At 44.7% G+C, this 22,747-nt stretch overlaps 1 protein-coding gene across 5 annotated transcripts in view; it reads left to right on the top strand.

Moving 5' to 3' along the window:
* Positions 1 to 22,747, top strand: part of ARHGAP6 (Rho GTPase activating protein 6) — a 430,489-nt gene that overhangs the window by 172,107 nt on the left and 235,635 nt on the right. For 2 of the 5 annotated variants that reach the window (XM_036912996.2, XM_057495811.1), the window contains exon 1: positions 15,982 to 16,522. The exons of 2 other annotated variants lie outside the window; for them this stretch is intronic. Coding sequence is in view for 1 of the 3 variants with exons in the window: in XM_036912995.2 (XP_036768890.2) it covers positions 16,478 to 16,522 (45 nt within the window). In the remaining 2 variants the exon portion in view is untranslated. Of the gene's footprint in view, positions 1 to 15,981; positions 16,523 to 22,747 lie in introns of those variants that run through there. One more of the 5 variants, XM_036912995.2, reaches the window with a different exon arrangement.

Genomic DNA, 22,747 nt, shown 5'->3' with positions numbered 1-22,747 from the left:
CAGCAGGCCTGGCGCTTTGTTTGAATCTGTGTTTGCATTCTAGTCTCAGTAACAAATGGAATATATTTTCTATTCCCAGCTTTTTGTGTTAGACTACATGGACCCTGGAGGTGTGGCCATCTAGGTGGTCCCAGCTCCTAGTAGCTCCCCGTGAGGACTGGAAGGTTGTATCTAAGCTGAAGGATTACCCCACGAGCAGACCCCGGGCGCCTGGGCTTTCTGGCTGGAGGAGAAAGTGAAGGCTGCAGAGTCAGCTGGGTGTGGAATTTCTGGGTCCAAAGAAGGTGATTTGGAAGGAAGGGTTTTTTTCCCCCCATTTCTGTTTAGTCTTAACTTTGTGAAGTTGTGAAGAGGTGCTGGAGACTGCGGGAGCTGTTTGTAGGCTAAGGGCTGTCTGCCTCAGTTGCACTCTCAAATTCTGGCTTGCTGCCCTGTCTTCTTCTGTGGGAGGCTGGTTAAGATGAGTGTACTTCTCCAAAACATCAATTTTAGATTTTAAAAAGGATTAAAGTATTATCCCTCCAAAGCCAGAAACTGAGGCAGGTTTTAAAGTACAGGGTCAGAAGAAATATCCAGGTCTTTCCAAAAAATCTCCCAAATTTTTGGCTGATCCATTCAATTTGTTCCTCCCATGGATGCAAGTGAGAGGGGCTATAAAAGAAAGAAAAATATTAAATGCTGAAAATGGATAAAAGGGAGGTGATAATCCAAGCATTAGAGTAATTGATGGCCATACTTAAAATTTGAATATATGTATGTAGACATTCATGAGATTTTTTTAAAATTACCATCCTCCAAAGTTAAAAAAAACAACTGGCAAGTGATGAAAAGGAGCTGGAGCTGACTGTTTATAAGAATCCCAGAAGATTTAGATTATTTTGATACAGTCTCCCAAGGCTGGTGTAGCACCTCAAAGGTCAATTAAAAAAAAATCTAAATACCGGTTTAGGAGAAACACAGGAAATTGCATGAGTTGCATTTTGGTGGCAATTAAGACATAGTATTAGGAGGCGAAGTGACACCCTCCCAGCTCCTTCAGTCCCAATGTTTGGGTTCCTGCTGCTTTGGTGGGGGGGATGCTCCTCATCAGGGAAGTGACTTCCCTGTTCTGTCCCTTTTCTTCTCAGCAGTTCGAGTAGGAGAGTGGATTTGGGGGGCTGGGGGCATTGGAGCAGGGGACCATTGCCAAGTGCTTGTGGTCAGAAGGTAACTGGGCTTCTTGCTTTGTGGGCCAAAGCATTTGGGGAGCCTTGTCTTAGGAGAAAGCACACTATTCTGTCCCTTGGTGTCCTCTCAGTGTTGAACCATTAAGGAGTTAGGTCTCCGTGTCTGATAACCCAGTTGGACAGGGGTGAATGTGCAGAGATGGGACTCACAGTTATCAAAGCTCAGCCTTTTCATGGGCCTTTTTTGGATTCCACTTGTTTCATGAGAAACCAAAGTAGAGACTCCTGCCTCCTAAGCCCTATGTAGACTGAAGTGCCCTTGGGAAGCCCCCCCTGTTCTGTGAGCCACATTTACCTCTTGGTCATCCTGAATTCCCTTGTGGGAGGCCCTTGAATGCATTTATTCTGTAACCTGAAATGGTGGCCCTGAGGTTGGACAGCTTCCCTGGGATCTCCTGTGGACCTTACTTTTCTGGACAAGTACTTTATTCTTTCCTAAAGGCCAAAATTATGATTTTAAAAGGTTTTGCTTTTAGGACTGTATCGCAGTGTCCTTATGATAGCTGTGAGTCATCTGCAACACTCCACATCTGAGCATGGGTGTTAAGACTAGGCCCAAGGAAATGATTCTGTTGGATAAATCAGCAGGTTACTCCAAGCAGCAATCACTGCCATGCTAGCTGATTCCAGTCCAGGCTCTTTGTGGAGTTGCTGATGCCATAACCACCAAATGCTGGTTATTCTCATCTCCAGGAATCATACTGAGTAACACCATTTAACAAATTAGTTCTCCAGTGGTTGCTGTATAATAGGTGTGGGACCAGGCTCTGTGGGTAATAAAGATGACCATGACAGCCCCTGTCTCCGAAGAGAACAGTGTTTCAGGACGAAACTGGTAAGATGAGAACCCTAACAGAGATGTGATCAGAAGGCCAGCAGAGCCTTCTATTGGAGGCTGGAGGGTGGGTCTGTAAGGTCCAGGAAATCCAGAGAGGCTAATAAGAACAATGCATGCAAAGGTGGATGGAAGTGGGGAGAAGGGCAGGGGAGAAATGGATGTGATGCGGGAAGAAGGGTGTTACAGGTGGAGGAAATTTACCCCTTGAAAGCAAAGGACTCATGTTCCGTGTGTGACCTAGAATTTCAAAGGGCATCTCCCCCGGCAAGAAGCCAGGAAGGTAGATGGCCACATTTTGGAATGTCCAGAATGTGAAGAGGGTGCTGCATGCATTGTGCTAGTTGCAGGAAATGGGGTGGATTTCTGAATATCTTCCAGAATCTCGACTAGTCTGAAAATCTTATATACACACATATTTGTCTATACAGTATGGCATAACCTGGGAGTCACAGCCTATCAGATGGTTTATTCCATAAAAATTAATAACAATTTGAGGTCACTTCCTCTGAGTGGCCTAGGTTTTAAGACAAGACAGAATCGTTGGACTCCAGGGGCCAAATATAGACATGGACATTTTAGAATCTTCTACTTTTCTGGTCTCAGAGCATGTAGGGTGGTGGGATGTATCAATTAAATCCAGGGAAGGCGGCTGCAAACCCAGTTCAAGCTTGGAGAGGAGGACACCAAGGAATGGCATGTGTTGGAAGGCAGGATCACACTTGCAGGGTGGGAACACAGCCGAAGCTTTCCTTTTGATGAGGCGTAGGAACCAGCAGTCAGTGAGAGGGAAATACTTGGACAAATGACTTGAGAATAGCAAATACAAATGCAACAAGGACATGTTTGCTTTTGGTTGTGATTTTTACTTGTCTAGAAGAAATGGGAGTGGGGTACCTTCTGCAGGCCAAAGGAATCCCACGTACATTTACCCGAGACTTCTAGAAATAACATAAATGTGCCTCTAAAAGCTCAGGTATGTGAAGCAGCAGAATCTCATTTGGAAGTCTGCCTGACCTAAACAGGTTGGCTTATCTTTGGCAAGTTGTCTGCTTCAATGCTATAAATGAAACAAACTAATTGAGATGTTAAAAGAAATGAATATATGGAAGATATATATATTTTTTGGACTTGTCAAACTATAGGAGGGAGAAGGTAAAAACCAAAAGTAGAAAAAAACACAAACGAAATAAAGTGCTATTTTCGTTTTCTAAATCAGGCGTCAGCAAACATTTTCTGTAAAAGACCATATATGTTAGGCTGTCGAAAGCACCACAGACAAGTAAGTATATGAAAGGGTGTGACTGTGCGCCAGTGAGACTATTTATGGATGTCAAAATTGGAATTTCATATAATTTGCACATGTCATGGAATGTTACTCTTCTTTCCATTTTTCTTTCAACCATTTGGAAATGTAAAAACTATTTTTACTGACTCCTGTGCTAGATCTGAGACAAACAGCTCCCCTTATTTGTTCCTTTTGAACAAGCAAAACAAGACAAAACCAAAAAAAAAATGGTGAAGTGCCACATACTTTCTGTTTCAGGCTTTTGTAAAACAACTGAATGATGATTTTTCATCTTGGGTGTTTCCCTGGATTTTCCTGGAATGCTTTGTGCCCCTTAACACATTCTAACGTAAGTCAGCATGCATTTATTAAGTGCTCGCTGTGGGCTGAAATGCTGAGGACAGACGTCAGAGGAAAAGAAAATATTAGGAACAGAAAGTGGTACAGAAGCTCCTCTATTTATGGAATTTCAACTTGTGCACTTTCGTAGATACAAACAAACCCACACTCCAGAGCAAAGCCCCCTGGCGCTCTCCTCCCTGCCGAAATATGCCTTAAGAAGTGCTGGATGCTTTTTTTGTTTCTGCCTTTTTCTCCCCCTTTGTTTGCAGTCCATCTAATCACTGTATTTCTGCCTCGGGCTAATGGGTTGTGCCTTTAACCCCGTCTTATATGATAACCTCAGAGACAGTGGGAGAAGAAAGTGCTAGTAAGAAGAAGCAGAGTATGTGGAAGATATATATATATATTTTTTGGACTTGTAAAACTACAGGAGGGAGAAGGCGAAACCAAAAATAGAAAAAAAAAAGCAAACGAAATAAAGCGCTATTTTTGTTTTCTGAATCAGGAGAATGGGTAAAAGATCTGAGAGCAAGGACAAATGTCCAATTATAAAATAAATTAGTTATGAGGATGAAAGTACAGCATAGGGAATATAGTCAATAATATTGTCATATCTTTGGTGACAGATGGTAATGACACTGTATGTGAGCATTTAGTAATGCATTAATTGTTGAATCACTGTTGTACATCTGAAACCAATATAATATTGTATATCTACTATATTTCAATTAAAAAAGCAATGAAAAAGAAAGGAAGGCACTACAGAAACTAATTTTCAAAATTGAAATAGGTCAGAGAAATTGTTGCAAGTCCTTTGATAGGAAGAACAGTTTTGAGGACAAAGGACCTCATCATGTAACCTGAGCAGTTTTATACCCATGTCACAGTAGCAAAGATTGAGATAGAGCTGATATATGCCTGGCACTGTTCTGACTGCTGCACACACACACACACACACACACACACGCACACACACACACACACACACACATATTTAATCCCCACCAAAAAAGATGGTAATAAATTTTATCATAAAATGATTGATAAAACAGAGAAAATTCAACTGTGTTGCTGGGGATCAACATTCTAGACCTATTTGAGATGATGATTCAGGGGAAGGAAATAAATCTGGGAGTCAAGTAACCGAGTCCTGGATTGTTCCATGGGTTTGCATCCTTTGGAATCCACCCAACTGAAAGCAAGTGGCTAAATGATAGTCGGAGATGCTGAAGCTGCCGGGAAAATGCCTGTAGTGCCTGTAGGCAGATTAACCACTTCAGCAGATTCTTTAGTATATGAAATGAAATGGGCCGAATGCGGGCAAAGATGCCAGGCGGAGCACTTATCAAGGAAGGGAACAAGCTGGAGTATAAAGTCTTCGAAGATGGACTCATACTCCACCTTGCTGGCAACACATCTGGGGGCTGCAAGCTTCTACCTGTCCCAGACCTCTGACATATGAACAGTCACAAACAGCCTTTTGAGCTTAACAAGTTTTCAGCCAAAAGCATAGTGGATGCTTGCTTTTGGTGCTCCGCCCAGAAGATCTCAGATCTTTCACCGTTCTGTGTGCCTGTCCCAGCTCCCAGCTTCTGTGTGGTTTGCTTCTAATGACCGGCATCGTGAACTTTCTCAGAGGGCTTCCCTTGGGGTTCTTGAGTAGTTTCCCTGTGCCCACAAAGTGCAGGAAGTGCCTGGGAGTTTACATCACCCTGGGGCACTCCATAGCCCATGATTGGTAGGCGGGAGAATATGAAATCTCAGCTCTTTCGGCTTGAGGTGGGACCACTCTGAGATGGAATTTACACTCCAGAGCTCCCCGCAGGATCAGGCTGAGACAGGGACATTGCCAGAAATCACCCCTACTTGGCTTTTTCCCCTGTCCTACACTGTTATGCTTACCCCTTACCAGTTTCTCCTGAGAACACATCCCTAATAAATGACTTGCACATGAATCCTTGTCTTATTGTCTGTTTCTGGGGAACTGTACCTAAGGCAAGAAGCAATATATTATCAAGAAATATCATAAGGCTTTGCCTTCAGTTTGCATTGAAGGAATGAAAGAATGGGCTGAATGAATGAATAGAAGCCGGTTTTTCGCCTTGAGCCATTCATGTTGCTGTCAAGGAAAGAGGAAAGGGATAAAACATTGACTATGACATTTTAGGGTTCCAGGACCTCTAGTGAAACCACTCATATAGTGCAGCGTTGCCAGCTGATGGTCATACGGGCTCAACTTATAGATTGCCTGGAAGAAAGAAAATCACCACCTCCCAGGACAGCTGTTTACCTTCTCTTGCACCACTTGATTTATTAAAGAGACCTTCTTCTCTTCCTTTCTCCCTTCCTTCCTCCCTCAATCCCTCCCTTTCTTTTTTTCCTTCTTTCTCAACAGCTTTATTCACATGAAATTCACATTTCATACAATTTTCCCATTTAATGTAAAAAATGCAGTGGTTTTTAGTATATTTCAGAGTAGTGCAGTCATCCTGACAATCAATTTTAGAACATTTTCACCACCCCAAAAAGAAACCTGGATCCTTTAGCTATCACTTCTGCAACTCCCCAACTCCTCATCTCCCCAGCCCAGGCAACCAAGGATCTACTTTTGATCTCTGTGGATTTGCCTATTCTGGATATTTTGTATAAATGGGATAATATAATTTGTGGTCTTCTGTGACTGGCTTCTTTTGTTTAGCGTAATGTTTGCAAGGTTCATTCATGTTTTATCGTGTAACAGTATTTCATTCCTTTTTATGGCCAAATAATCTTCCATTGTATGGATAGACCACATTTTGTTTATCCATTCATCAGTTAATGGACATTTGAGTTTCCACCTTTCGGTTATTATAAATAAATAATGCTGCTGTGAACAAAAGTGTACAAATTTTTGTGTGGACCTGTTTACATTTATCTTCAATTATATACCTAGGAGTAGAATTGCCAGGTCTCAAATGTAGAAAGTTCTTTCTTATGTTCAGCCAAAATCCAAGTCTTCATAATTTCCTCTTGATCTTTGTCCAACCTTCTGGAGAAAACCGACAAGGCTTTCCTTTCTTACATGTGATATCCTTTCAAATCATTCATCATTGTCTTCATGTCCTTCTACAACTTCCACAGACTGAATTTTCTTTGTTCTTTCCATCATCCACTGTAAAAATGGGACTTACACAAATGCAAACTGAGAACCTTGAAGTTGTTTCATTGTCTGTTATGATATACGAAAGAGCTTTCCTTTGTTCCAATTCTCAGGCTTTCCCATCAGCCATAGGGAACTAATGGCTGACAACTTTATTTGGCCAAGATGGGAGACAAAGAATTATTCCTAGGTGGGAAGGGTTTTTAATAGACTCTGAAGGGATTTTCCCTTCGGAAAGTCTAAAGGGGCTAATAATTTGTGTAATTTATACACATTTGTCATTTTTTGGCATGTTCATGTGAGAAAAGGAATCAGTTATCCTAAGAGCTTTGAAAAGAGTCATGTGTAGCATTCTTTTTGCTCTCAGTCATGAAGACAATGGGGAGAAAACTTGACAAAACCACAGGAAAATGTATGAAGTCGCTTGGCAGACTCTGGCTTGTGCTGAAGTGGGCTGAATGTTGTCCATTTCTTTTTTGATGCCCTGCAAATGGGTCTGATTATTTCTTATTAGTCATAAACTTAGGGATATTTTCACCTTCTTTTGACATTAAATCCAGAGCTTGGGATGCGTTCTGACATCGTCTCATGCTAGTTACAGGACCTTGAACAAGTCACTCGGCCTTTCCAATCATCAGTTTCTGCATCTTACTACCATGGCATCAGTGGTTCTCAAACTGTATTGTACACGATGAAAATTGAGGGATATTGCCAAGAATGTCAATCCTGAGGTGGCGCTCCAAGGCACTCTGATTCATTGTGTTCTGGGGAGGTCCTCACAATCATTTTTTAAAAAAAATCTTGCCCCAAGTGATTCTGATGCATGCAGTGCTAAAGACCATACTTTCAGAAACACTGATTAGCCGTTTCTTTCTGATTCCTTTTCCTCTTGTCCTGTCTCTACTGAAAGGGAGAAGAAATCTTATAATCCCTTCAGGTAGTATCTTTCCATATATGCTGTGTTTATGAATGTGAAGAAAGATGGCAACCAAATTTGAAATAATGAAAAGCCCTACTCTGATGCCTAGACTCTGATACATTAGGATTTATTTTGATGAGAACAATTTCACCCATAAAGGAGGGTTTCTCAGCTATGGCACTATTGACATCTGGGGCCAGATGATTCTTTGCCGTGCCTGTATGTGTTGCGTGAGAATGGGGGGCGGGATTGTCCTGTTCATCGTGGGATATTAAGCAGCATCCCTGGTCTCTACCCATTAAATACTATGAGCATCTCCACCCCAGTAGTGACGATAAAGAATATCTTCAGATATTGCCAATTGTGTCCAGAGTGACACAACTATTCTGGTTGAGAACCACTTTTCATAAAGCCTCGTCCCAAAGAAAAAGAATCAAGAAGTTAGGCTTGGAGCACTTTTCCTTGGTTGGCTCTCTTTTCATAACAAGACAAAGAAGCCCCGGGTAAACTGTTGGTGCTTGACCTTTGTATACCTAATATTCCTTAAGAGATCTGGAACTCTCTGGCCTCTCCTATTTGGTGAATAAATGGGATACAGACAGGGCAAGTGACTTACCAAGTGAAGGACACACTGTTTCATTCTCCTCATTTTATTTTGCTCCTGACAACAAATTCTTAATGTTTGTTTTATATGTTCTGCTCCCTATCAGAAATGAAAATCGTAATCGCAAAGTAGATTAACTGTGGGGGCAGGGGCACTGTAACATGTGAAATTGCTTTGTAAGCTCTGGGCAGCAGATAAATGCCATCATTCGTAGTACTGCTGAGCCTCTGAAACCAGGAGTTTTTTAGGTTATAAATGGTTTTGTTGGGTGACTAGTCCAGTGTTTCCAAAGGACTCCATAGCTGTCAGTTTTGATCACACAAATGGTCAATTTTTAGCCCGTCTGTTAGCCTTTCAACTTGGTATGTTGGGTGGAGACCCACCTGTGTGTCAGTTTCGTCTCTGCTGTAGGGAAATCTCTCCTTGTTTTCTTGGGTGGTGCAAGACCCAGTCCACTGAAAGAAAATTTGTTGGTGGTGTGAGATATCCTACTAAGTGGAAATTGGTAAAGGATGGATTTCTTATGTCTCGGAAGGGTGGCTCAGCCTGGGCACTCTTGCCCTTTGGGGCCGGAGGGGCTCTCTTGTGGGAGGGGCTGTCCTGCACGCTGTAGGACGTTCAGCAGCAGCCCTGGCTTCTACCCACTAGGTACGAGTGGCACCCATCCCACACCCCCCAACAGTTGTAATGACCAAAAATGTCTCTAGACATTGCCAAGTGTCCCTTGGGTGGGGGGAAATTGTCCTCATCGAGAGCTACTGGCCTAGGAGATATGCAAGGGGGCACTGGCAGTGTCTGACCCTCTTTTATAAGAAGGTACCATAGCGATCTAACAAGTAAGTCTGACTTATCAAAGAGTCTCTACTTTGAAACATCTGGAGTGGCCTGCAAAATGGTAATTCCTTAAGTGGCACTTAAGTTTACAGTTGGGTTGCTGAGATATGGACCCAGTTTTCATGTACATCTTGACTCCACTGTTTACCAGATGTGCAAAACAAGTTAATGTGCAAAACAATTACCCTCATGAATAAAATGGGGGTAATCATACCACCCCCGCACTAGGGGGTAATCATACTTTCCCCGCACTATTTTTCTAAGGATAGAGATTTGCAGTTTGCAAAGCATCTAGTTGAACAAAGAGCCCGTGACATAGGTACTGAATAATTAGGGGAATTGTTTTCATTTCAAATAATCCTTCTGGCACCTGCAGCACTGGTGTTGCCATGAGCATTCCTCAGGCCTTATGTGCTTGCAACATCGTGCAGAGGAAAGGACGCTGCAACTAGTTGGGTGAAGGCAACAGGCTAATATTAGATTATGAATATAATGAAAAGTAGCTTCCTGATTCTCAAACTGTCTTTCGGGAAGTCATAACTAAAGGGATTGCAGCCTTTCTTTTTTGCCTAATGACCCTTGACTAGAAAATTAATGTTAGAAACATCTCTGTGGATGCTTTATAAGGTACTCTCCCTGGCTCCCTGGCACCTGGAGTAGCAGTTCATCAGTGAGAATATCAAAATGGCGAGAGAAAGACAAACTAGTGATACCAAACCGCACCTGCTGTGATAGTCGGTTTGTTGCCCCTCTCCCTCCCTCCCTCCCTCCCTCCCTCCCTTCTGTTCCTGTGTTCACAGACCATTCTGTTCTCAGTTCTAGTTGATGTATAATTTCGGGATATTCTTTGTAGTAGGGATCAAGGCAGAGGGCAGTAGTACTAGGCAATGCCAGGGCCTCCTTCTCTCTCTGTCCTATGTCACCAAGCTCCAGGCACCATTTGGGGGACCCCCAGGAATTCCCCATTCAGTGGTCTTCAGACCAGGTTTGTCTTCAGGCTGGGGGTTGTCTCTCTTTAACTTACCTAGAGAAAGGAATGGGACCCTTCATTCTTCTTTGGATCCCCCCATCTTCTTAGCCTTAATGGGGTTAGGAGGAAGGGGAGAAATTATGGCTATGGCGCAAAATGGTAATTCCTTAAGTCGCACTTCAGTTTACAGTTGGGTTGCTGAGACTTTCCCCCCAGTAATTTGAACTTCTGCCTAGTAAAGTGTCCTCCCTCAAAAGCATATCCATTGCTCCTACCTGTGTATGTGGACGGAGTCAGCAATGTTCATTCCCAGTTCCAGGACCCTAGCAGGGCTGGTCGCTCCTTCTTCACTTATAGGAAACATGTAATTTTGGACAAGGAAGGCCTTAAGCTGCTTTCCCATCTCTCCTTCCTGATCCTAGAGTTTGATTTCCTGAATTTTATCTTTTTAGCCCAGTGAGAAAAGCTAGAAGAGAGGCTACTCTAAACTATGTTCAGTCTTTATATAAACTATGTTCCGTCTATTTATACTATAATGTAAATAAAGATTGTAATTGGTACAATCAGTTTGGAAAACTGTTGGGCATTGTCCAGTAAAGTTGAAGATCTGCATGCCTGTGACCCAGCAATTCTCTCTCTAGGTTTGTACCCTACAAAAATGCATGCATGTGCACACAAGGAGGTATGTGTAATTGGTGTTCAAGCAGTATGATTTTCAGTAGTCCCAAACTGGAGAGGACACAAATGCCCACCACAGGCGAAAAGAGAAATAGTGGTAAACACATACAGTGAAATCCTAGCCAGCAGTGGGAATGAACAAACTACAGCTACATGCAACAACATGGAAGAGCCTTAAAAACAGTGCTGAGTAAAATAATCCAGATGTAATCAATACACACTTAGGATTGACTCCCATGAAGTTGGAAAACAGGTAACACTAAGCTCTAATATTTATGAGTGCATAACTTCCTAAAAAGCAGTGGTTCTGAAACAGGGGTGATCTTGCCCCCCACCCCAGGGGGCATTTGTCCATGTCTGGAGACATTTTTGGTTGTTGCTGTTGGGCAGGGGAGTAATACTGGCATCTAGTAGAGGCCGGGGATGCTGCTAAACATGACAATATGTAGGATAATGTCCACAACAAAGAATTATCAGTATGACACCAAAACCACAAGCAATAAAAGCAAAAATAAACACGTGGGATGACATCAAACTACAAAGCTTCTGCACAGCAAAAGAAGCCGTCAGCAAAACGAACAAGAAACCTATGGAATATGAGAAAATACTTGCAAACCATTTATCTGATGAGAGGTTAATACCGAAATATATAAGAAATTTATACAACTCAATAGCAAAAAAACCCAAAAAATCCTTTAAAAAATAGGCAAAGGACCAGAACAGAGGTTTTCCCAAAGATGACATACAAATGGCCAACAGGCACAGTAACAGGTGCCCAGCATCACTAACCATCAGGGAACTGCAAACGAAGCCACAGTAGGTACTCCCTCTCAGTAGTTAGGATGGCTAGTATCAAAAAGATGAAAGATAACAAGTATTTGTGAGGCTGTGGAGAAAAGGGCACTCTCATGCACTGTTGGTAGGAATGTGAATTAGTACCAACACTCTGAGAAGTAGTATGGACATTCCTCAACAAGTTAAAAATTACAAATAGAACTACCATATAATCCAGCAATCCCACTTCTAGGTATATATCCAAAAGGGCTAGAAGCAGGACCTCGAAGAGGTATCTGCACTTCCACAGTCACTCAGCATTATACACAGTAGCCAAGATGTGGAGACAGCCTAAGGGTACATCTAAGGATGAATGGATAAAGGAGAGGGGGTATATACATACAGTGGAATCGTTTTCAGCCCTGGAAGAAGGACATCCTACTATTTGTGACTACAAGGATCGGCCTCGAGGGCATCAGTCTCGGTGAAGTAAGTCCGACAGAGAAAGACAAGTACTAGATGATCTCACTTACACGTGGAAGCTAAAAACACTAAATTCATAGAAACAGAATAGAATGGTGGTTATTGTATAGTATTGTATAGTGTGACAGGGGGTGGGGGGTTGAGGAATGGTGACATGTTGGTCAAAGGATGCAACCCTCCAGTTATAAGATGAATAAGTTCTGGGGGTCTCATGTACAGCATGGTGAGTGTCATGAACAGTATCGTCTACTTGAAAGTTTCTAAGGGAGTAGATCTTAAACGTTCTCACCATACACACAAAATATGGTAACCATGTGAGGTGATGACCGTGTTAACTAACCCTAGTGTAGTAATCATTTAACAATATGCATGTGTATCAAATTATGTTGTACACCTCAAACTTACACAGTGTTTTATATGTCACTAATGTCTCATTACAGCTTGGGGAAAGAATGATCCATTCCCAAATGTCAACAGTGCTAAGGTTAAGAAGCCCTATTGTGAAAGGAAAGCAAAGAAACAAAGTCTATAAAGAGGGCCATGTCTCCCTCAGGTAGGGGAGAGGGTGTTAGAATGCAGCCGGGGCACCTGGGCCCTCTGGGACCTTTGCAACATTCTATTCCTTGACCTTGAGGATGGTTATGAATTCTTGCAAAATTCATTAAACTGCACATTTTATGTCACTAATTTTTCTATTTCAAAATTGAAAAAAAAATACTCTAGCAGGTGGGTTGATAGGACAATAGTATGGAAGAGTGTGGGCGTTGGGTCTTAGGGAAGGGGTTCCCGCCCAAGGGGGTCTCATAGCCACTCTTACCCTTGTCAGGGCTGGGCCTCCCTGAGGGGCCTCAGCCTCCTGGCCCAAGTGGGTTCTAGTGCTCACATGGGCTCTTGGCAAATCCTCCCCTCTGAAGTTGAATTTGCTTCCATGGATTTAGGTAAAGTTTTTCTGAAAGAAGTAATAGCCCTTGAGTTGGCACTGAATGTGGAAAATGTTAACTCAGCGTATAGGCAGACAGAGTAAATGCCAACAAGGCCTTGAATTTAAATGCTCTGGCAGCAAGGGCAGCCTTTGGTCCTGGAAATGCTGTAATGTTTGGGGACTGGAAGATGAGGAAATTCTACTGTTAGCGTGACACATTTTCTCTTAAAAGTGGTGCTGGTAGAGGAACTCCAAGAGATTATTTTTGAGTCCTCTCTGGGGGAAATTATAAACATCAGAGAAGTTTATTATTATTTTTTTAAATGACTACCTGAAAGAGAACATCAGCCAAGGTGGCTCTTAAACCAGCAAATGGGATGAGCCTCAGCCTCCTCTGAAGGGACGTTTTCTGGGCCCTCTTTGTCTCCCTCCTTTACCCCAAAAGGCCAAAGGTGCATTGCAAAACCACCTGCCAGGTTAACATATAGTTTAAATGACCTGGAATAATATCTGCAAATTGTATGCACTTAAAACTCTTTATTGAATAAAGGGCCAAGTGAATAAAAAAGAACATGGGAAGGATACTTAGAAGTCAAGACATGCAAATAAGATGTTAGAGTGGTGTCTAGACTATACCCTGAAATATATTCAAATAGAAATAATGTGTGGACTCTGAATTGTTTAAAATTTACCAGACCCCTTAGAATCCACACAATCTTCTAGATCCCTTCTTGAGCCTTGAACAAAGGGACTAAGAATTGAAGAGGTATATGATTCTCTCTGAGGTGAATTTAAGAGTCTTGCAACATGGACTGATAATTTCTTTCCTTAAATGCTTTGTCCTATCTCCCCAAACCCTTGCAAACACAGAAAACAACCCTATTGCACTTGAAAATTTAACTCCAACTTAGCAATGGCTATTTGGCAAGAAATCTGCTAGCAGGCAGAAGTCATTCCTGAAATGTAAGTGCACAGTTTGGAAATGATGGATTGTTTTTGGCTTACAATAATGCTGTTTAGGGACAATATATTTTTTAAAAGTGGAATACAGAGAACATCTAAGATGACTTTTAACATAGAGGTGACTTCTCAGGGGTAATGATTAAAAGACTATGGTCAAGATTTTTTTGAATCCAGGGATCCACCTTGTATTGTTTACGTATATTAATAATGAAACAGTTTTTGGAGGGAAAGCTTATTTGGCTTTGGGGGCTGACTGGAAGATATGACAGCAGAAGCAGTTTTAAGGCCAGAGAGTTCAAGCAAAGGTCCTTAAATTGGTGGTGGTGCCATTCTCTGAAGGACGCAGTTGGCAAAGTTTGCGCTAGTTCTCTGACTTACTCTGAATGTCTGTGGTGACAGAGCTCTAAAGGTTGCTTTTGGCAGCAGTGCGGAGGGAAAGCAAAGAGGGGATTTAATGGGTCATTTTCCCAGCTCTGCCTGAACAGGTTGGGGAGCAGGGAGAGACCCAGGGTGAGTGGGCATGCTCTGTTCTTAGAAGACGAGACATGCAAATACGACATTTTTTTTATTAGAGTGGTGTTTAGAATATACCTTGAATAGAAATAATGTGTGGAAGACGGGAAGGAGACCTGGGCAGAGCAAGCTGCAGGGAGACTTGGACAAATGGTGAGGTTGACTTTCTCTTCAGACAGGCAGCACTTGGGCTGGAAGGTGCCGGTTTCAGCAGGGGATGTTACTGCAGCATATGATCTTGCAGGATGCAACACACATAGCGAAGTGCTAAGCAGCGCAAACCTGAACTGGACCACTCAGTGAGTTTTGACTTGTGGGTGTACTTGGGTAGCTGTCATACAGATGAAGATATAGAACATTTCCAGTACCCCAGAAGGTTCCCTTGTATCCCCTCTCGGTCAATACCACCTCCCTATCTTGATAATACACTGTTCTGGCTTGTATCACCACAGATCACATTTACCCATTTCAGTTCAACATTTGAATTTCAACTCCAGAATAAATAAGTGGTATCCTGCAGTAGGTTCTCTTTTGTGTCCAATTTCTTTCTCTCAACAAAACATTGTGGGAATACTGTGTCATTGTGCACATCAGTTAGGATTTTCCTTTCACTGCTGAGCAGTGAATCAAATCTATTTATGATTATGTTGCCAGTGGGTGGTCCATCCAACTAAACTGTAAAGGACTCAAGGGGGGGGCACTTCCTATCTCCCACCCCCAGAACCTATACAGAGCAGGAAGAGGGCCACTGAACGAGCCCAGCACAGGGGGACCCTGAAGAATTGACACAAGCCACCCAGAAGCCCCGCTTCCCCTTGATAGTTACCGCATCTTGGGCTGGGATTGATTGATTCCACTGGGTCTGGAGTCTCAGGTTTGGCCCCAGACTTTGCCTTTGTCTGAACTCAGCTTGCCAGGAGGCTGCACATAAATCACAGAGTGCCAGGCCTGGGGAGGGACCTTGGCGCTCTTCGCCAAGGTGTTGTAAAGTGCAGGCTTCCATGAGGGACTGCAGAGCAGAGGCCAGTTTTAGGTGGTGCTGTGAACCTCCGATGTGTGCTAAAAATGATTTGGCTTATCTTACAGCGTTTGCAAATACTGTACGTTTCTTCTGTTTACAAATCCTTGCTTTGTCGTTTTTGGATTTGCACCTAAGAGCCAAGACACAGAAAAAAAGCGCTTTGAACACACCCTTCCTTACCCTGCCCCCAACTCAGCTCAGATCCTGCCTGGCACCAACGCCGATCTTCACGTTGTAGCAAGAGTTCCAGCAGATTTCCTGGGGCTCCCCAGACATGCCCAGGTCCTGCAAACCTTCTGAGACTCAGTTTGCCCAAAGTGGCGCGGCCGGGCCACTCCTCGTCCCCCCAAGCCCCGCAGTTCCCCTAGGCGGCCTTTCCCGGCCCCTCAGGCCTGCTCGCTGCCCGGTTCCCGCCATGCAGGCGCTCCCGAAGGAGGGCTTTGCAAACCCCGAAACTCCGCCTCTGCCGGAGCCGGTTCGGAATCGTCTTCCAGCGTCAGACCCACACCCCTGCAAAGTTAGCCAAAGTCCCTCCTGGGAAGCCAAGCTCGCCCTCTCGCCGGGGTTGGAGGCTTGAGCACGGGCCTGGGCAGGGGCAGCGTGGCGAGAGGTAGGGGCGCCCGCAGCCCTGACACCTGTCGTGGGCGCGCTCGGTGGCCGCGGCCCCCACCGGCTGGCGGCCCCGCCGCGACGCGGGCCCGCCGAGCGCGGAAGGGATTAAACGGCGGGATTAAACGCCCGCCCTCCGCTTCGGACTCGGCCGCTCCCTCCTCCTCCTCCTCCTCCTCCTCCTCCCCCTCCTTCTCCTTCCCCTTCGCCGTCGCGGTCCCTCCTCCCGGTCCCCGCCGGCTCCGCGGCGGGACGCGCTCTGCACCGCGCTCGGGGCGCTAGGAGCAGGGCCCGCGTCCGGGGATGGCGATGAAGTAGGGGGATCTCAGAGAAGAGCTGCCACCTCAGGTTGGCGACATGGGGGACCCGGTGCACCGCGAGAAACCGCAGCTGCACTACGCGGTGAGTGTCCTGGTGCCCTCAAAGGCGACAGGGGGCGCCACTCGGCCGGCCTGGGAGGGGACAGCGCAGGGTTGGTGGGAGCCGGGGCTCCCCTGAGGTCCTCGGTAGGGGGTGGCGGTGGAAGGTGCGGCGTACGTAGTCCCCGAGTGTCACCTGCTGCTCCTTAGAAGGGGAGTCCTCCACCCCTGGCGCCCAGAGCCCTCGTTCCTATGCGCAGCAGTGGTTACTGCGTTCTCGGCCAGGGCTGGACCCTGTCGCCACCTCGCTGGCCAGGGCTGAGAAATGGGGCTCCTGGGGCTGGGCCTACGTTCGCGCGTTCGGCTTTCAGATATTCGGGGAGAAAGTTACTGGAGGCAGGGCTGCTTCGTGATTCGAGCTTGTGGCCAGGGGACTCTCGGCAGAAATGCTGTAGGACGCATCCGGGGGCAGCCGCTTGGCCCTTTGGAAAGGCGTGTGCATTTCCCTCCTAGTTTGTAGTGGGACAGGATGTTGCACATTCTGTGATTAATACAAGAGGATGCCGAGGGTCTTCTGTCAGTGGCCTTTCTTTTCCCTGTTGACTCAAATGTTCCACAGATATTTACTGGGGGCCTACTACGTGCCAGGCACTGTGCTCTGTGCTGGGGTCTGCAGGACACACAGACAAAAAGCTCATGGGCTTTGCTTCCTTTAAAGAAGGAGGCAAGATTTCAAGGTTAATGACTGATCAACCAAATCCAGATTCTAGTTGGAATTTATTTTTGAGAGAGAGAAAAGAAGGAAAAGAAGAAAGATTGTCTCTGAGGATTGAGTACTACCGAAGATTCTGAATGCCACCTCCAGGAAGCCAGCAGGTAGCAGTGTGAGCTTACTCCAATCTCTGAACAGTTATTTTCCAATCATAAGATGCGTCATTTTGAGATTGGATACTGTGGTTATTCTGCCATCTGCTACTTTACTGAGTTTGCCTTGACATGATTTTCACTGTTGAGGCTGGACATGTTGAATGCCACCTTTAAAAACCGGAAAGAAGCATGCAGAAAGTTAAGACATGAATCATCAATATTTATAATAAGGCAAAGATAGTTAATCTGGAATTTGTGTCCTCCAAAATGCACTCTCCACACTAAAAAGATATCTATTTTTCAAGAGAGGAGTTGAGGTGGATGGGGGTGATGTGTACTGAGGTCCGGGAGCTGCCCCAACTGGTTCCTGGTGGGGCCGGGTGGGTTCCTGCTCAGCTGGGGGGCCATTGGGCTAACCGGGAACCTCTGCCGTTTCACTTTGCTGGGCTGGAAAAAAAGAGGGCCTGAATTAGAAAATAGTTGAAAGTGCCTTCCAAGGCGGACATTCTAGGAACCTTGTGATGGCTTTCCCTAGTTTTGCCGGTTACTTGCCTTGAGATGCCAAGTGAGACACTAGGAAGTTTCTAAAGCTTGTTCGTTTTTCAGAGACACTAGCAGCTCAGTGATTTGCCTTGTAAAGAGGTGTTAAGGGTAACCTGTTTTTGTCAGAGGTTTTCTTTGCTCTGAAGGATCTAGAGCTTGCGCTCATTATGCCCGAATCCATCTCACGCCTCTCCCCTCCCCGGGCCTTTTCCAGATTTCCAATGTGTGCCGGTGCCGGCTGATTTGTAACCTGAGGTCTCTATGCGCATTGCAAGGTGGGGTGGTGGGGAGGAAAGATGAGAACTGGCTCTTCAATTTAAAAAAATCTATTCATTCTATGAATGATTATTGCCCCAATTATGCAAATACATACAATGCATCACAGACCAATCTAAAAATTATTTTCATTCAGCTTTCTCCTCCTAAAAGCATACATTTAGAGTTAAGCTGATGGTAACAGTCTCCTCTTGCAATCTGAAGATTTGCTGATGAAATAGCCCTTTATTCCAGTACAGATCACCACATACATATTTTCTGATTTAAGACTGTAAAAAGGAGGATTCCAGAGGGAGTTTGTTGGCTTTTGGGTCGGAAGAAGTCTTCGAGGTCCTCTGAGGTTTCCCATGCGTACTTTCAAGTGATAAAGGAGCAGCGTTCAGCAGCTCTGTTTCAGTCACAAGTCAGCAGAATGTTCTTTATGAAGTGTGACCATTGCTTTTCATACTAACGTAACCCTCTATGGCTTCATATCTATTATAACACTGCACCCCTTGTCTGCTTCCCCCATATTGGTTTAGGTAATTCCAAAAGCTTGTTTTGCCTTTTAGCACAAATATTCCACTTTGCTCGACATGGTTTGCCCCTGCCACATATTGCCTTAGGTCTTGGGGGCTTTTTTGTCTGTGCTTTTCTGGAAAAGAATTACCCTCCGTGTGCCTGTGTACCTCTTGTCTCTTCTGAAACGTGATCCAGGAGGGACACATATTTAATGTTCTTCCTTCAGTGCTTTTTTCATTTGTCCAAGGTGAGACTGCATATAAGGAGTCACTGGCTTGCATTTTATTCATTCAGCAAGCATTTGTTGAGTGCCTATTGTGTGCTAGCTATTTGGTCGATTTTCCAAAGAGACTATTGAATACTGAAGATGTTAAGAGTTGCAGTGAATTTTTCACTCATCTTTTAAATGGGCATAATGGTGATAAAGAAATACAAACACTTAAGTAGATAAGAGCATCCTGCATTTATGTAATCAGTCACACCTTTCCAAAGTATAGCACAACAGTTCTCTTGTTTTATCATCATAACAAAAATGTGTATTAGCAGCTAATGTTCTCCTAACCTTTCCTCCCACGGTTTTCCTGCATTCCATTTATGGTGACTCCACCCTTCCAGCTGGGTGTCATCCTTGATGTGTTTTGGTGGCTTGATCAGGTCTGCATTTGGAAAAGCCTACAGTGGTTCCAGGATGGAGCTGAGGGTGGGGAGGAGCCAGAGCACATCCTGGCATTTGGGCAGGAAGCAGTAAGAGAAGATGACATACGGGAGGATGGCAGCTGGCCTGGAGGCTGCCGTTTGAGAGATGCTTAGGACATTGAACCAGCCAGACTTTGTTTGGATGGGCTAGAGAGGTGCTGGAGTATGAGGGTCAAGGATGACATTCATGAACCAGTGATTTCCTGGCAGCAGTTCTAGAGAAACTGCAGGTCATAATAATATGTCCCTCATTATTACTGTCTTATGCAAGAGTTGCAAAGTATTTGGACAGAGTAAGTGTCACTGTCAGCCTCAAATCCAGACTGTGGGTTAGACAGGTTTTCTATTTCATGGCTGAAGAAGTCCAGGCGTAGGGAGGTAGAGTTCAAGGTGGCACAGGTGTCGTTGGTGACCAAACAGAGAGCTCCATGAAGGTGCTCTGATCCCACAGAGCTCATGTGGCTCATGTAGAGAATTGAGGTGGATGAGCCAAAGAATTATCCTTCCTCCTCCCCTTTTGTCACCATAATAAGCCAACAATCAAACATTGTACCTTCAGTGAGGTAATGTGACCATACAGATCACTGAATTGCATGGCCAATAGCTCTTTGATTGGAATGGTACAGACAAAAACCAAATTTTTACTATTTTCTATTTATATTTCTTATTATAGTTGATAAACACTATTATGTTGGTTTCAAGTATACAACAATGATTCAACAGTTTATCTACATTATTAAATGCTCACCCCAACTAGTGCAGTTGCTATCTGTCAACCTAGAAAGATATTGCAGAACCATAGACTATATTCTCTCTGCTGTCCATTCAGTTCCATGCCATATCCTTAGGTCTTTCTCAGGGTTTCTCAGCCTCAGCAAAATGAACATTTTGGGCAGGATAGTTCTTTCTGGTGGGAGCTGTCCTGTGCGCTAAGATGTCTAGCAGCGTCCTTGGCTTCTCCCAGTAGATACCAGTAGCATAGTGCTCCCCCTCTCCGTCCCCTGCCAGATAGTGACAACCAAAGATGTCTCCAGACATTTCCAGATGTCCCCTGGGGGGCAAACTCACCGCTTCTTGAGACCCACTGGTCTATGTGATTTTCATGCATGTTTTTAAGAAGATGTGACAACTACCATATAATAAGATCTAAAAAGAGAAGAGTCTTTTTAGGGGATAGAGTAATGAAGCACCCCAGTTTCGATGATTACAGCTTTAACAATGCTCTCCCGATTTTGGTGACCTCAAAAAGTCAGGTCAGTTAACCTGCCTTCCCAGCTAGCACTCACATGCCTTCTTCCATCAACCACTAAGTATTACAAACGCTGACTGCCAAAATCATGCAACACATGTCTAATTTCATGACAACCTATTCAATTAAGTATGGCGATTCCTTCAGTAGAGATACTGCACTGAGCCTTGGATTTCGAACAGGATCAGAGGCACTCCAGGCAACTCCCTGGAGGAACATACTGATTTTCACCCCCCTTCTATGAAAGGGAAGCAGTCAGAAGGTTTTGTGCCTCTGGCTAAGATAAATCTGTGGGTGGGTAATGTGTGTTGTGTTCATGGAGGTGTGGCGAAAAGCAGGGGGCCTAAACTCTGATTTGGGCCTGGTTCCTGTGGAGTCAGCTGTCAAGATGCAGCCATTCTTGTCCTTGGCCCAGTCTGCTGCTGAGCGCCCCCGTTGCTGAGCTCACTTCCTGTTTGGTGCAGTCACCCCACCCCACCCCCGCCCCCCGCACCCGCGCTGTTCTGTGCTCTTGACCACAGCCTGGACATTAAATGCTGACTTCTCTTTCTCTGTTTAACCCTCCCTAAGGAACCCGCGGAAGGGCCCAGCCACTTACCCTGACAGGGAGCCTCTCTTCACCCAAAATGGTTAGGTCTTAATATGAACGTTTCCAAATTTGCATTCCATGGACTTCTGATTTTCAAAGACTTCGAAGTCATTACGTTCACTTAATAATTAAGTGGTGTTGATTACAGGACATTCTTTGGCAACTCAGAAGACATCCAGAACTGGGCAGTGTTGCAAGGCTGAGCTGATATTAATCAGTTATCATCCATCAGCACTGCCAGTGTGGACATCTTAGGAAATTCAGCAGAACTCATACTGACCTGCTGCCCAGCCCAAAATTCACGTTTATAACACTCTGTGTGCTTGTCATTTGTCTCCTCACAAAAGCACAAAGTTTGCAAGTTACAAATGCATGGGAGAATATTGAATCCCCTTCATTAATGCCGCTGCCAACTGTGGAGACCGTCCCCTCTCCCTGCCCACTACGTGCTCCCTTTTCTGCTGCACTCAGAGCTGGTCCTGGAGGTGGCCTCTTTGGCTTCTGTCTGGAACTCCCAGCATCTGAGGAAGCCGCATTGCCCATCCTTCAAAACACTTCTTAAGCACCGCTGTTAACTGATAATCAGATTCCTGTTGGGTGTTGCATAGCAGAGATATCTGCCAATCATAGGAAAACAAATACTCCCCTTTGCCTTGTCCTTTCTGCTAATAAACTTGTATTCTTTCCTTTCTTCTTCCCTACATGGGGAAAACCTCGGAGCATGTGCACTGGCATCTCACATTGTTTGGGGTGTTATTGTCCGGTCACGTGCAGTCTTCGCTGGGTTTCGATTCCTCACTGGCTACTCACCTGTAGCGCTCTCAGCCTTTGCCATCTCATGAAATGGTTGGCCACTTGGTGAGGTGCCTGAGCCAGAGCACCTGGGGTCAGCCTGACTCCTCCCTTTGCTGAACCCCCCACACTGAATCTCTGAGTCACCGGCACCAGGTCTGTTTCACACAACTCCCCAAACCCATCCTCTTATTTCCATTTCCATGCTGTCACCTCAGTCCAAACTCTCAGCACCCACTGTCCTCACCAAGACAGCACGGTAACCCTGTATTCCAATCCTGTGACCAGTGAGATCGTTTAAAAAAAAAAAGAAGTTGTAACATTTCAGTGCTTGAAGCTCTCTGGTTGGTTTCTACGTTACATTCAGACTAATACCTTCATCCATGACCTCTGCCTTCCAAGCCCTCCCACATGATCCTCCCTGCTTTCTAACACCTTCCCTCAGTTTAGGACTGTCCGGCCACTTTAGTGTCCTTTCTGTTCTTCAAATGTGACCAGCTCTTTCCTGCCCAAGGCCCCAGTATATGCTATCCCTTCTGCCTGGGATGTTATGTTCTTTGCATGGCAGGTGTTCTTTGTATCCTACAAGTTGCAGAAAAAAAAGTCACCTTTCCTGACTGCTCTCTCCTAAGTGCTTCTAATCCCACTCAATCACCACTGATCATATCACACTTGGAGCTGCCTTCGTTGTTTGCATCACTATTTGGTATTCGATTATACATTCATTGTCTGTTGCTACCTACTGTGGTATAAGC

The sequence above is a fragment of the Manis pentadactyla genome, chromosome X (assembly GCF_030020395.1).
Source record: "Manis pentadactyla isolate mManPen7 chromosome X, mManPen7.hap1, whole genome shotgun sequence".
NCBI classification, from domain to species: Eukaryota; Metazoa; Chordata; class Mammalia; order Pholidota; family Manidae; genus Manis; species Manis pentadactyla.
Note: the sequence above shows the minus strand (reverse complement) of the source record. Positions and strands in the feature narration are given on the sequence as shown.